The 15,940-nt window shown below is 36.4% G+C and overlaps 2 protein-coding genes across 13 annotated transcripts in view; one reads left to right on the top strand and one right to left on the bottom strand.

The window, feature by feature from the left end:
* LOC127835450 (uncharacterized) overlaps window positions 1–15,940 on the top strand; it is a 354,496-nt gene that overhangs the window by 51,537 nt on the left and 287,019 nt on the right. The gene's annotated exons all lie outside the window — the stretch shown is intronic.
* Window positions 9,261–15,940, bottom strand: part of LOC127835452 (rhomboid-related protein 4-like) — a 41,492-nt gene continuing 34,812 nt past the window's right edge. For 3 of the 5 annotated variants that reach the window (XM_052361895.1, XM_052361896.1, XM_052361894.1), the window contains exons 8-9: window positions 13,743–13,934; window positions 9,261–12,219 (exon numbers count right to left, since the gene is read on the bottom strand). In XM_052361895.1, the coding sequence (XP_052217855.1) occupies window positions 12,140–12,219; window positions 13,743–13,934 (272 nt within the window). In that variant the 3' untranslated portion in view covers window positions 9,261–12,139. The remainder of the gene's footprint in view (window positions 12,220–13,742; window positions 13,935–15,940) is intronic. The other 2 variants (XM_052361898.1, XM_052361897.1) reach the window with 1 other exon arrangement.

Genomic DNA, 15,940 nt, shown 5'->3' on the forward strand with positions numbered 1-15,940 from the left:
GTCAAGTAGTAATACCCGGACATTTGAACATGGTATATGGCAACTGATTCTCAAAAGCATTAGAATTAATGTAATTGGCGTTTACAGACCACAATCATTAGGGACTGAACATCAATTTTTAACAGAATTTTTCGAATTCATAGAGGACATTGTTCCCAACTATTCAAATCTTATGATTCTTTCTAGATTTCAACTTGCATGTCAACAAAACTAACAGTGTTGTGACTGAATTTAAGAATTCTCTTGTAGCAATGGGTTTGGAACAACATGTTAATTTCAGCACACACATAGAGGGAAATACACTCGACCTAGTAATCTCTGAGGCTACAAACGGTATTGAAATCAATCCGTGTGAACCAGGCCCTTTCTTTTCGGACCATTGTGTAGTTAAAGTCGTTACCAAAGTACAAAAAGAAAATATCAAGAGTCAAACAATAAAATTTCGAAATTTTAAAAACATAGACCACTCCGCATTTACTAACGACCTCAATGAAATGTCAATTACAGCAGACAAAGTAGATACTTTTGTAGAGCAATTTGAAGATGAAATCTGTAGAATTCTTGATAAACACGCTCCATACATTGAGAAAAACAAAATATGTCGTGCACCAAAACCATGGTTTAATGAAAACATTCTTGAACTAAAACGTAAAACACGCAAACTAGAACGCATGTGGAGAAAATACAAACAACCACACCAATATGAACTTTCAAAAATGCCAGAAATAAATACACTTTCGAGTTGAATGCAGAGAAGAAACGATCGCTTAGTCAAAAAGTAATTGATTTTCACGGAGATTCTAAAAAACTCTACAAGTTTGTATCAGAATTAACAGGAAAAAATACTGATAAGCCTATGCCGGAAGGTAAAAGCGACACCGCGATAGCTGAAAATTTTGCCGATCACTTCCTGGATAAAATTAACAAAATTCGAGATGCCCTTGCAAGTTTCGAAAAATTCACACCCGATCACAAGGAAGTACCATATTTCGGTATGTTCGAGGATCTAACCCAAGATGAAGTGAAAAAGATCATCAATCATCTTCAAACAAAATCATGCGAACTAGATGCATTGCCAACAAGAGTACTAAAATCATTTTTAAACGAGTTACTACCGTTCGTGACAAAATTGGTTAATCTCTCTCTGAGTCAAGGAGTTTTTCCTTCAAAATTTAAACAGGCAATAGTAAGACCACTTCTTTAGAAAATTGGACTAGACCTGAGTTATGCCAACTATAGACCAGTGAGCAACTTATCATTTCTATCGAAAGTGATTGAAAAGGCTGCTCTGTTTAGACTCAATATACACGTAAATGAAAACAATCTACTTCCAAAAAATCAGTCAGCCTACAGACAATTCCATTCTTGTGAATCTGCTTTACTTAGACGTGTCAATGATATACTCGAAGGTATGGAGGAACAAGAGGTTACAGCACTTATCGCCATTATTTGAGTGCTGCCTTCGATACAGTCGATCATGACATTCTACTAGACGTGTTGCAAAAACAATACGGTGCATGTGGCACGGCACTAAACTGGATAGACTCGTATCTTCGTCTAAGAAGCTGTCGCATAAGTGTTAATTCAGTTTTATCGGCGGCACGTTCTTTGGAGTGTAGTGTCCCCCAGGGTAGTTATCTTGGTCCATGGCTCTACCTGACGTACGCTGGAACACTGTTTGATGTCGTTCATCCCTCCATCAAAGTCTACGGTTTTGCAGACGACCACACCGCAAACAAGCGATTCAAACCTACATCTTCTTCTGTTGAAAGAACTGCCATTCAAGAACTTGAAAGTTGTGCACTCGTTATTAACAACTGGATGAACGAGAATAAACTGAAAATGAACGCATCAAAAACGGAATTCATCATGTTCGGTAGTAGACCCCAATTAAATAAATGTCAATCTAAAGAAATATATATTGCTGGTGACACTGTTAAAGCAGAAAAATGCATACGGTATTTGGGTGCATATTTAGACGAAACACTAAATTTTAAAGAACACATCAAAATTAAGTGCCGTACAGCCATGTACAACTACCTTAAAATCAAAAACATAAGGAAATACTTAACAAAAGAAGCAACAGAAATACTCGTTTTGTCTTTGGTAATATCCCATCTGGATTATTGTAATCTCATCTTGTATCGAACAGCTCAATGCGAAATAAACAAAATGCAACGTATCCAAAACATGTGTGCCAAAATGGTACTCGGCCGACAGAAATATGACAGTTCAAAAGATCCCTTGTATGAACTACACTGGCTACCAGTACAGGCTAGGATAACATTCAAATTACTGAACTTCATGTATAATTGTTCTGTTGGTAACGCGCCAAAATACCTTACAGAACTTTTAAAAGAAAAAGTACCAGCACGTGACCTACGATCTACCGTCTCGTATGAAGGATGTTATGATGTGAAACGCACAAAGAGAAAAACTTTCATGGACAGGAGTTTCGGAGTTGTTGGTCCGAAACTGTGGAATGACCTTCCTTCAAGCATCCGGACTTCCGCATCAATAAACATTTTCAAAAGGAATTTGAAAACATTTCTCTTCAGAGACTTTTACACCCTATTTTAATTTGAATACCTGTGATTTAAAAAAATAATCGAGACTCAGTTGTGCAGGCTTATTTGTCACTAGGACTCATAGGACCAAGCAATTAAAGAATTGTGCGGGCTTCTTTGCTCGAAAAGGATATTTATTGTACAAGTGACTGGTAATCAAGAATCATTAGGGCTTCTTTGCTCAATGATTGAATTACATAAACCAGCTGTCTTTTAGTCATGCTTAGGCCTTCTAGTTGTGTCTTATAGTCACACTGTAATGTTAACCTTCAAGTTGTGTCTTGTAGTCACACTTGGTCAGCCTATTTGTGACTTGTAGTCACGATAGTTCAAATAAGGTTTAAACCCAAAAGAAGTGTCCTTAAGTATGACAGGTGACCGGTAGCTGCGGGATCCGACAGCCAGAGTGCAGAAATATCCTTTTACGTATCCTTTTAGTTAATGAAAAACACTGTCTTTATGTTGCCAAATATTTGCTCATATTATTTGCTCATATTATCATTATAATAATTGTCTTAACTCTAGTTAATATATCAATTTATTACATAATATTTTTCTTTTACTGTATTTTAATAGTGTAGCCGGTATTGTTTTATTGCTTAAGTTCCTTACAGCAATATTATTTATATCACACATTTTTAGATCATTAATCCTTTAATTAATGCTGCATAATATATTATAATGCTTCAATAAATATTTACTAAATATTAGAAGCGCTAAATCGAATAACAAATTATCTAATAGCATTTGGGATACCGAAGATTTTATTCTTAAGTACAGCCAATTTCCTGTTGGAGGGCAGAAACAAAAATCATAGTCAAATCCAGATTGAATGATGAGAAAAAAACTTCAAGAGACAGCAGTTACCCTGTCAAGGGCGTAGCAAGACGAGATATGTGAGTAAGTCAGCTCTCGGCACGAAAATATACTCACTCGTAAGGATAACTTTCACACAAATTAATGGTTAACTCGAATGTTAACTTGTGTGGAGTCCACACATATATTCCTTATGTTCATGTGGTTTCTTGACAATAAATATTTTCGATGAATTCCTTTATAAAAAGTGTGTACGTTTGCCAAAAACATACATAATTCTGACGATACTTCTGTGAAAGAAGCATAGCAGAATTGCACTTCTTTTGCAGACTGTTCGTAGGACTGCCTGTCCGTAAAATATACAGGGGCATGTGTTTATACTTTTGATGATTAACGATATATCAATCCAAAAAATGATTAAACACGAAGCGTACGGAATGGTTATCCTAGAAACATGCATTTAAGGCCGTTGTCATAGAGACATGCATTTAACGCCGTTGTCCCAGAGACATGCTTTTAACGCCGTTGTCCCAGAGACATGCATTTAACGCCGTTGTCCGAGAGACATGCATTTAACGCCGTTGTCCAAGAGACATGCATACAACGCCGTTGTCCTATAGGCATGCATTTAACGCCGATCTCATAAAGACATGCATTTAACACCGTTGTCATAGAGACAAGCATTTAACGCCGTTGTCCTAGAGACATGCATTTAACGCCGTTGTCCTAGATACATGCATTTAACACAGTTGTCCTAGAGACATGCATTTAACGCCGTTGTCCCAGAGATATGCATTAAACGCCGTTGTCCTAGAGACATGTCGTTGCTTGATTTCCGTAGTGCTCTGACTACCAATTTCATTTTTGGAGAAAAACGCATGTAAAGGTTTAAACGTTATTTTCTCACTTATTTATGCACGTATGTGGAAAAAAATGTACCGAACTGTTTATAAGCAAACAAAGAATATGAATATAATTAAATATTAACTTTAGTAAATTAAATGTTCATGTTATTTGCGATTTTGTGTATGGAGATAGAGCATTCTTGTTTAAAAAAATAAAAAATCGTTTATGCTTAACTGCTCTATCGGGGCAGAGAGCATTTTATCGCTAACGGATCGGATCATGTTTTCATTGAACTTCTGGAGATGGATCATTACAGTTCTGAAATGAAATGAAACTCAGTCACGTGGTGTACATTCTGGCAATTGATTGGCTAATCTGAGCGTGAATGCTACTTTTCTCTAAGTCCCGGAGATGGTGCAGTTCAGCATTCACCCGATTACGTCATATTAAAGATCTCGTTCTCACGAACGCAGAGATATAAAAAACTCATTTTTGAAAAAAATGGAGATAGAGCACTACAGCAATTAAGCGACGATGTATTAAATACGCCGTTGTCTTAGAGACATGCATATAACGCCGTTGTCCTAGAGACATGCTTTAAACGTCGTTGTCCTAGAGACATGCATTTAACGCCGTTGTCCTAGCGACATGCATTTAACGCCGTTGTCATAGAGACATGCATTTAACGCCGTTGTTCCAGAGACATGCAGTTAACGCCGTTGTCATAGAGACATGCATTTAACGCAGTTTTCCTACAGACATGCATTTAACGCCGTTGTTCCAGAGACATGCATTTAAAGCCGTTGTCCCTGAGACATGCATTTAACGCCGTTGTCCTAGAGACATTCATTTATCGCCGTTGTCATAGAGACATGCATTAAACGCCGTTGTCCTAGAAACATGCATGTAATGCCGTTGTCCTAGATACATGCATTTAATACCGTTGTCCTAGAGACATGCATTTTACGCCGTTGTCCTTGAGACATGTATTTAAAGCCGTTGTCATAGAGACATGCATGTAACGCCGTTGTCTTAGAGGCATGCATTTAACGCCGTTGTCCTAGAGACATGCATTTAACGCCGTTGTCATAGAGACATGCATTTTACGCAGTTTTCCTAGAGACATGCATTTAACGCCGTTGTCATAGAGACATGCATTTAACGCCGTTGTCTTAGAGACATGCATTTTAAGCAGTTGTCCTAGAGACATGTATTTAACGCCGTTTTCCTAGAGACATGCATTTAACGCCATTGTCATAGAGACATGCATTTAACGCCGTTGTCATAGAGACATGCATTTTAAGCAGTTGTCCTAGAGACATGTATTTAACGCCGTTTTCCTAGAGACATGCATTGAACACCGTTGTCATAGAGACATGCATTTAACGCCGTTGTCATAGAGACATGCAGTTAACGCCGTTGTCCCAGAGACATGCATTTAACGCCGTTGTCCCAGAGACATGCATTTAACGCCGTTGTCCTAGAGCGACGCTCACTTGTTGCCTGTATTCTCTTCTTAATTATCAGGGACAATTAGAGAGAACTTATACGGCACCTACGAATCAAGTGCTACAAATCAATGACATACTGAATACAGTAATTACAGGCCGCCTCAATACAGAGATGGAGGACAGAGTAGTTATGATGAGTATACCGGAGGTTTAAGTGAACAGGAACAGCTTAGAAGAGACACGGAAGAAAGCCGGGGCCAGTATTACAGATGTACTTCTGTAGTGTCATGATTATTTGTGGAACATTAATTTTCTTCATAGATTTCGCTGGTTGAATGATCCACATATCTAACAAAACACATCGGAATGCTGCCGATGCAAATTCCTCTTTTTTGCAAAAACCCCCTGAAATTCAAATTACGTGACAAAGAACGTCGTTTTTGAAAAACCACGACATTTTGTGCTGATGGATATTAATGCCTTTACAGTACTTTGTGTTAACAAATTCTGCACGGGACTATTTGTCCGTTATATTAATGAACACATCGCTATTGTAGATTTATGTACACGTGTCCGGCATGCAATTATCTTAAACTTGTCATGTGAATTACAATGACACCATATTGTATGTTAAAGTATATTGATTCAGTAATGTTCTTATTGAACCATAAGAGCGCAAAGTAGAGTTGAGTTAAACTCCTTTTTAACTTCTTGGTGGATTTGGCTCAACTTTTTGCAATTTGCAAATGAATGATCTTTATGTTTTGATAATTATTTTAGCTGCCACGAAATTCGGCATAATTATGACCCTTTGTCATTTTTAAACTGTAGAAGGTAAAGGGGCATTGTCTGTGTCCAAGCACGTGTAGTTGGGGAACAAGCTCTGGACTGTAACTAATTTCTTGTTGATCCAATCTGATGAAACTTGGCCTGAATGTTAACCGGAAAATATCTAAGCGGGTCTTATTCGTCCAAAAACTAGGTCACCATGTCAAGTTTTCAACCATTGGTTTATCTTGAGATACAGTATTGTTGTTTAACATTTTCTATTAGAGTATTAATGCAGTTTAAATAGTCGATATCCTTTAAAAGTGAATTATTGAATTTCCATAGCCCTTTTCCATGTACTATATCCTCATAACTTATTTCTAAGTCGATTATGGAATGATCAGACTTATAACATGAATCAATAGTAGATTTTCTAATTTTTTATGACAGATTATTTGAAGTAACCAAAAATCAAGTCTAGCCTGTTGTAATGGTGTATCAATTATATTGTTATCTTTGATAATCGATTGTAGTGTTTTTCTTGCATTTTTATTATTGTTAATGGATGCATAATTTTTATAATCTAAGTTGACATCTAGTACACAATTAAAGTCTCCACATATTATATACGTTTCAGTGTGAAAATCTTTTTTTTTAAAGAGGTCCGTAAAAAAAGCGGGCGTATCTTTATTGGGCCCATATAATGTACATAAGGTAAAACTGTTTTTCATATATGTCAAATCCAATAGTAAGTAGTTACCAATAGAATCTTTTTCAATTTTATTTACTGTGATTTGAATGTTTTTTTATAAATAAAATGCAAACACCTCTTGAATTAGATTGTCCAAAACTAAAATGACATTCCCCATCCCATTCTGAATATATTTTATTTTTAATTTCCGGAGAAAAATGACAGTCTTGGAGACAATAAATACGGGCTGGTTTTGTTTTTAAGAAATCAAAGACATCTCTACGTTTTTTTTTGTGTTATTTAGACCCCTACAGTTGTATGAAATTAATTTAAGATTATCCATTTATAAGAGGATGAAAAATGAGCTGTAAAATATGAATCCCAAAACAGGTGTCTTGGAACAATATATATAATACAATATTCATAACTTTCAGCTTCTGCATGTTTAGACACAAACAATTCAGCAACTTAAACACAAACATACAATATAAAAACAAAATGTACAAGAGGAGGCTTAATGTATAATGAATGATTGTGGTTACAATAAAACAATTAATAATGAACTTATATATGCAACCTATGTAATATTTAAATTTGCTTTATGTATAAAAGCTTCTTTTCGCGAAGCCTTTCGATCAAATGGAATGTCAACTACGTGAAGCTTTGTTCTAAAATCTTTTTAATAAGAAGGGTCAATACTACACATATTTTTATGTTCTGTTTCCTTATGGAGTTGAAGTAAGATTGCACATAATTATGTGTATTAAACATTATTTAAAACGAGTATTTGAAATGTAATTTAAATGAACTTTTTTTGTAATGTATTATCCAATCAGCTTTTAAATTGATGTTTATGTATACGTTTTTATTTCATGATTAATATTGCTTTTAGACAACCTTGTTTATGCGTGCATTATTTTATGCCCATTTTAATCTGAATAAATCGTGTATACGAAATATAGCAGTAATGAAACTCCAGAAACAGTATAAGCCATCAGCTATTATTATGATACGACTTGTGAAATTAAACAAATTATTTAATAAAACACTGGTTTAATGATTCAAGCTTGGAACGGTCATTACGAAACGTCGAGAGCTTTACCCTTTCCCACTTCGATACGTATTTTGACGCATTTGTAGTCCCTCATAAAGTTAATTTTATAAAAGACCTTTCTTAGTAGATTCAAGTTTTAATGGCTTCATTTCCAACCCTTAGATACTGATGAGCAGCAAACAGCATACAACCTGAATAGACTGCCAGTTACTCGCAGGCTGTTCTGGTTTTAGGTTGTTTGCACATAGCCATTTTCACTATTCCTCTCAGTGGGAAAGGATTCAACCGGTTTGATGTCTCGCCTAAAGTCACGTGAAGCTCAATAATACATGCGTGACTTCAATCGCATTGGTATTGACAAACATATTATGTGCAATGTATTCACGACATGTATTGTACATATATTTTCGTTCTTCATTTCACATATTATCGCACATTTTCGCGTTGTAATTTGCTATATTGTACAAACTGTATACAACATTATTGGATTCCTTTACAGCTTTACTATTAAAATAAGTTACGAAATGTGTACAGTATATATTACAAAAGGATTACATGGCATTCATGGTGATTTCGACATTAATCACGTGTATGAGCAAAACTAAATGTAAGCCATTTAACGTCCTTGAAAAACGTTCGACAAAATATTTGAAATGTTAGTTCGTTATCCGTTCAGAAACGAAATAACTTCTCTGTACATGTGTGCACATTTTGTGTCCACGTGTTTTCTTTCCTTCTTGCACTCATAAAATGACATTTCGAAAACATGTTGACAATGACCATTATTTACCTGTAATAATAGGCCACTAGCCCATAACTATCAAAATATACACAAATAATTAAATCAGTTATTTATATAATCGACATTTTCCTTGTAAATATTTAGATGGTAAATTTACTTTTTTATCGGTGTATGGTTGTAACATATGTATGCTTTACACATGTCTATTGATAACATTTATATATTCAGTCGAAAGACAAAACTGTTTGATTTGCTCATCAGCATACCACACATAGTAAATATGGTTCAACTGTATTTATTTATATATGTGTGTATTAACACATACATGTTTAATATTGTTATTTTACGTTTACTCTTGACTCACTATTTACGCATGTACAAAAACTTAAACTGCATTCTTAACTGTATTTAGCTTAGTATACATGCCTGTACGAAAACATACAGGGTTGGTTGTGTGATGTTGAGTAACAAAAACAGGTATCTTATTAATAAAAAATAATACAATGGATCATGATCTTCGAGACTTGTCTTTCCTACCGGATCCCAAATTGGGATCATACAAAATACAAAACATACAAACGCGAGGGAACAGTCTTTACCAAATAATAACATATTTAAACAAGACTATTGCCAAGCAATATATGTCCCCTACCGGCCCCACCATTGTCAGAATTTGTTTATATATGTGTTTCCATAGCAAACAGAATGTTTGACTTCGGAACGAAATTAAATTACGTGCATAATGTCCATATTGCCATATATCCATGTTTCAAGTTTCATGAAAACATATGAAGAACTTTAAAAGTTATCACATGATCCAGAAAAGTGTGACAGACAGACATACAGACGCACAGAGCGCAAACCATAAGTCCCCTCCGTTGAAACCGGTAGGGGAAAAACATACATACTTTTAAACACCATATTTATTAACATTTTATATTCAAACACATAGGATAAAATAATATGTAAGTTGTCAAACATGTAAAGATAAACGATAGTGTCGTAATTCAGAACATTGCATTTAAGAGATATATACAATATTAGAATTAATGAATTATCGGTTTTGAACTCAATAAAATATTGTGCTGGAAAATGATTTCAATGTACACAATTGTAAAGTTTGTTCAATATAATAGTTATATTCAAATCAGTCCACACGGTTTAAATTCGCTCAATATAAGTTAACATTAATTAATTTTAAGTGTTGCTTCATTACATAAACAGAACCATGGTAAATCACAAATCAAAAACAAATGGACCCCAAATGGCTAAAGAAGACGCAATTCAATAGGGTAAATTAAACAAGTGTAACAACAAGCCATTACAGCCACCTTTTAATGCAAACCTACTAGTATATGATGGACAATACTTCAACTGGTATTTATTCTTATCGATAATTTCGATCACAGAAGTAACACCGAATACACAACACACGTAATTTCATTAATGAAATCAAACACAATTACCTCTTTCCCACTCAGAAGCAAAATGATAATGGCTACATGCAAACAGCATAAAACCAGAAAAGCCTGTGAGTAACTCGCAATCTGTTCAGGTTGTATGCTGATTGCAACTCATCTCTATCTAAGGGTTAGAAATAGCGCCTTTAAAAGTTTTATTTAGAAAGGAAGGTCTTGACCTAAATTTAACTTTCTAAGGGACTACAAATGCGTCAAAACATGTTTCTAAGTGGTAAAGGGTTAAATTGTTCTATAGCAGCTTCGTTAAAATGCATCAGTATACTGGATTAGACAAATTATAAATGTATAAATCAAAGCCCAAGTCCAACGATAATACTTTGGGTGCATTTTAAAGGGGCATAAATTAAAATATTGTATTTGTGAGAAAAACATTAAATATTGTTATAGATCGGTTGTGGTGAATAGATACCATCGTTGCATTTTGCAAACGAAGTCTAACTAACAACTCAAATTATTCCAGATCGCAATATCATTCACTGAAACACTATACTATTAGCATGATGCTGCGTTCAATTTACACAGATGCGCCCGGTGGAAGTCTTGCCAGCATACATATACTTCAGTCGTATCACGGAGGCCATTTTACTCTTTTCCGCTCAGAAGCAAAGGGAATATGGCTATGTGCAAACAGCATAAAACCAGAACAGCTGGAATGCAGTCTGTTCAAACCTTGAATCTTGGAAGACAAGGCTGCAATTAAATTTAACTTTTTAAGGGACTACGAGTGCGTCAAAATTACATTTATTTAAATACCTTTCTTACTAAATTGAAGTTATAAAGACTTGATTTCCTACCCGTAGTTACTGATGGGAAGCAGACAGCGTAAAACCTGAGAAGACTGCGAGTGACTTGCAGGCTATTTGCGTTTTATGCTGTTTGCAAATAGCCATTTTCACTTTGCTACTAAGTGGGTATGAGTTAATTGACAACTGCCCTAGTCAAGGATTTCGTGACCAGTCCCCTCACAAGTTGGTAGCCGGACCGGGGTTTCAAAGATTCATTCAACTTAAATAAACTAGACAAAGTATGCGCATAATTTTGTCTAGTTAAAAGTATATCTTAATTATATATCAAATTTTCACATTTATGGCATAGTAGAAAAAAACAACTCAAAGTCATAATTGTAATAATAACTAGAACTTTAACACAACTGTAAACAGTACCCTGACACTGCCTTTTTAGCTCTGTTCAAGGGCAAATAACTTATGGAATGCGTATTGTGGATTTTGGATGAATACTGTATCTGGCACGTCCACACATAGTGATGAACTATTGAACGTTTCAATTTAAACGCTTGAAAATAACTTAAAAGTTATTTGCTTCACAAACTTTTTACATTTAACGCTGATGGACGGACCAACTGACTGACCAGCAGAGTGACTTCATATATACCTCGCTCCTTAAATTAAATTTGCGGGTGAATACTTACAATCCATATGAGTCTAGATTGGAGAACACGGTGCGTTATGAATGTGCTTGAAGTGCCGTCCTGGATTACCTTGTGCAGTCCACACAGGCTAATCAAAGACGACACTTTTCATCTGAACTTTATTTTGTTTTCAAAGAGTCTGCCTTAAAACGAAACGAAGCATTCCATAAAAACGCAGAAAGCAGTCCACACAGGCTTATCAGTAACGACTTTATGCATGTGCATTAAGCACCGTTTTCCCAGTGCCAAAAATGTACATAACGGCGTCAGATGCGGTTCATGTGTCAATCGTTTCTATGTGTAACGGTCCGCTCGCCTTCTCCTTAATTCATCTAAATCCGGATACATCCTTTCACTGGGCGGTGCGGTAGGCTCTAAAAACAATATAGAGCAAATGTTATTTTTTACTCAATTAACCATATGTTATTTTTGCTTAATAAACCATATGGGACATGATGGACCCAAGCGCTGACCAGAGTTCAAGGTAAACCAATGGTTGGAACTTTATCTCATGGCCTAGTTTTTTTTGACGAATGAGACCCGGTTTCAAACTAGGCTTATATATATTCCAGGGGACCGTTTCAATAAATATCGTCGTACACATTTACGATACGATACATTTTTCGAAGATACATAATTGCTAAAGTTCATATCATATGATTATAAGTTTTCAGTACTTAATTTATTACATTGGCATCTCAAGCGCCGTATATATTTGACGAGCATGGCGAGCTAGTTCATCTCCTTATTAAAATTACAAAATTCTCTCGTAAGTTAAACTTGTCGTACGATCGTTTATGAAACGCCCCCCCCCCCCCCCTCCCCCCCGGTTCAAATTCTGGCAAAGTTCCATCAGGATTGAATGAACTAAAAATAAGTAACAGACCTAACCTTGTTCGCCACTACAGTGCTTGGACACAGACAATGAAACTTTATATTATAAAGTTAAACATGCGATTTGTTTGTGAAACACTATGTCCCTATATATTTGACCTTTGACTTTGAAGGAAGAAATGTGCAGCTCCATGATATACACATGCAAATATCAAGTTGCTATCTTCAGTATTGCAAAAGTGTTCATAAAATGAGCGATCTTGACCCATATATTTGACATTTGACCTTGAAGGATGACCTTGATCTTGACCAGTCACCACTCAAAATGTGCAGCTCCATGAGATACACATGCATGCCAAATATGAAGTTGCTATCTTCAATATTGCAAAAGTTATGGCAAATGTTAAAGTTTGCACAAACAAACAAACAAAGCAACAAACCAACAGACAGGGCAAAAACAATATTTCCCCCACTATAGTGGTGGGGGACATGAAAATGACAAAGGGTCATTATTATGTCGAATTTCGTTGCAGCCACAATTACTATCTACAAATTAAGATAATTCCATTTCTAAGATTGAGCCTAATCCACCCTAAAGTTAAAGAGAAGTTGAACTCAACATTACTTTGCGCTATTATGGTTCTAAAAGAACATTCCTGAATCAATAATACTTTTACATACACGATATTGTCATTTTAACTCATATGACTAGTATAGACAATTTTAATACATTTGTATGCCGGACACATGTATATATATCTACAAAAGGGATGTGTTCATTCATTTAACGGACAAATAGTCCCATGGAGGATTTGTTAACACAACGTGCTGTAAAGGCATGAACATGTTTATTCATCAGCACAAAATGTCGTAGTTTTTCAAAAACGACTTTCTTTGTCACGCAATTTCGTAAATTTCTTGCATTTCTGATTTTTTGGCAAAAACAGAGAACTTTTCGTCGGCACCTTTCCGATGTGTTTTGTTGGATTCGTGAATCATTCAACTAGCGAAATCTACGAAGAAAATTGATGTTCCACAAATAATCATGACTCTACAGTAGTACCTCTGTAATACTGGCCCCGGCTTTCTTCAGTGGCTCTTCTAAGCTGTTCCTCTTCACTTAAACCCCCTGTATACTCATCATAACTACTTTGACCTTGACCTCCATAGTGTGGCGGCTCGTCATTTCTGTATTCAGTACGTCTATGATTTGCACGTGGTTCATGTGCGCCGTATGAGTTCTCTCTTGTTGTCCCTGGTAAATAAGGAAGAGAATAAATGGAAACACATTACTATATTAAGTATGTCTATGATTTGCAGCACGTGGTTCCTAGACGCCGTATGTGTTCTCTCTAGTTGTTCCTGGTAAATAAGGAAGAGAATAAAGGAAACAAGTGATTCTCGCTCTGGGACAACGGTTTTAAATGGATGTCTCTATGACAACGGATATAAATGCATGTCTCTATGACAACGGCGTTAAATGCATGTCTCTATGACAACGGCGTTAAATGCATGTCTCTAGGACAACGGCGTTAAATGCATGTCTCAAGGACAACGGTGTTAAATGCATGTCTCTAGGACAATGGCGTTAAATGCATGTCTCTAGGACAACGGCGTTAAATCCATGTCTCTAAGACAACGGCGTTAAATTCATGTCTTAAGGACAAAGGCATTAAATGCATGTCTCTAGGAAAACAGCGTTAAATGCATGTCTCTAGGACAACGGCGTTAAATCCATGTCTTTAGGACACCGGCATTTAATGTATGTCTCTAGGATAACAGCGTTAAATGTATGTCTCTAGGACAACGGCGTTGAATGCATGTCTCTAGGACAACGCGGTTAAATGCGTGTCTCTATGACAACGGTGTTAAATGCATGTATCTAGGACAAGGGCGTTCAGTGCACATCTGTAGGACAACGGTGTTCAATGCATGTCTCTAGGACAACGGCGTTAAATGCATGTCTCTAGGACAACGGTGTTTAATGCATGTCTCTAGGACAACGGTGTTAAATGCATGTCTCTAGGACAAGGGCGTTAAATGCATGTTTCTAAGACAAGGGTGTTAAATACATGTCTCTGTGACAACGGTGTTAAATGCATGTCTCTAGGACAACGGCGTTAAATGCATGTCTCTAGGACAACGGCGTTAAATGCATGTCTCTAGGACACCGGCGTTTAATGCATGTCTCTAGGACGACGGCGTTAAATGCATGCCTCTAGGACAAGGGATTTAAATGCATGTCTCTAGGACAACGGTGTTAAATGCATGTCTCTAAGACAACGGCGTTAAATGCACGTCTCTAGGACAACGATGTTAAATGCACGTCTCTAGGACAAGGGCGTTAAATGCACGTCTCTAGGACAACAGTGTTAAATGCATGTCTCTAGGACAACGGCGTTAAATGCATGTCTCTATGACAACGGCGTTTAATGCATGTCTCTGGGACAAGGGCGTTAAATGCATGTCACTGGGACAAGGGCTTTAAATGCATGTCTTTAGGAAAACGGCGTTAAATGCATGTCTCTAGGACAACAGTGTTAAATGCACGTCTCTAGGACAACGGCGTTAAATGCATGTCTCTAGGACAAGGGCGTTAAATGCATGTCTCTAGGACAATCGCGTTAAATTCATGTCTCTAGGACAACGGCGTTAAATGCATGTCTCTATGACAACAGCGTTAAATGCATGTCTCTAGGACAACGGTGTTAAATGCATGTCTCTAGGACAACGGCGTTAAATGCATGTCTCTAGGACAACGGCGTTACATACATGTCTCTAGGACAACGGCGTTAAATGAATGTCTCTAGGAAAACGGCGTTAAATACATGTCTCTAGGACAACGGCGTTAATTGAATGTACTAGTATGTAAAGTATCGTCCCAGTTTGTCTGTGCAATCCGATCAGGTTAATCTGGGACGATACTTCCCCCATGTATGGATTGTTTCTTTTATAGTTAGCATACAGTCAAGGCGGAAAGTTACGTCCCTGATTTGCCTGTACGAATGCATGAATTCTGAGACGACACTTTACGCACCTGCATTAATCCCCATATTACCAGAGCGATCCTTAAAACATATCATAGACATTTTATCCTCTGCATGTGGTAAGATATAGGAAGCTGTACTGCCGGTAGGCCCATTTTAACCACTTAGATACGTATTTTGACCCTTAGAAAGTTAAATTAAATTTAAGACCTTTCTTACTAAATTCAAGTTTTAAAGTATTCATTGTCAACCCTAAAAGTATGATGAGCAGCAA

This window comes from Dreissena polymorpha, chromosome 6 (assembly GCF_020536995.1).
Source record: "Dreissena polymorpha isolate Duluth1 chromosome 6, UMN_Dpol_1.0, whole genome shotgun sequence".
Lineage (NCBI taxonomy): Eukaryota > Metazoa > Mollusca > Bivalvia > Myida > Dreissenidae > Dreissena > Dreissena polymorpha.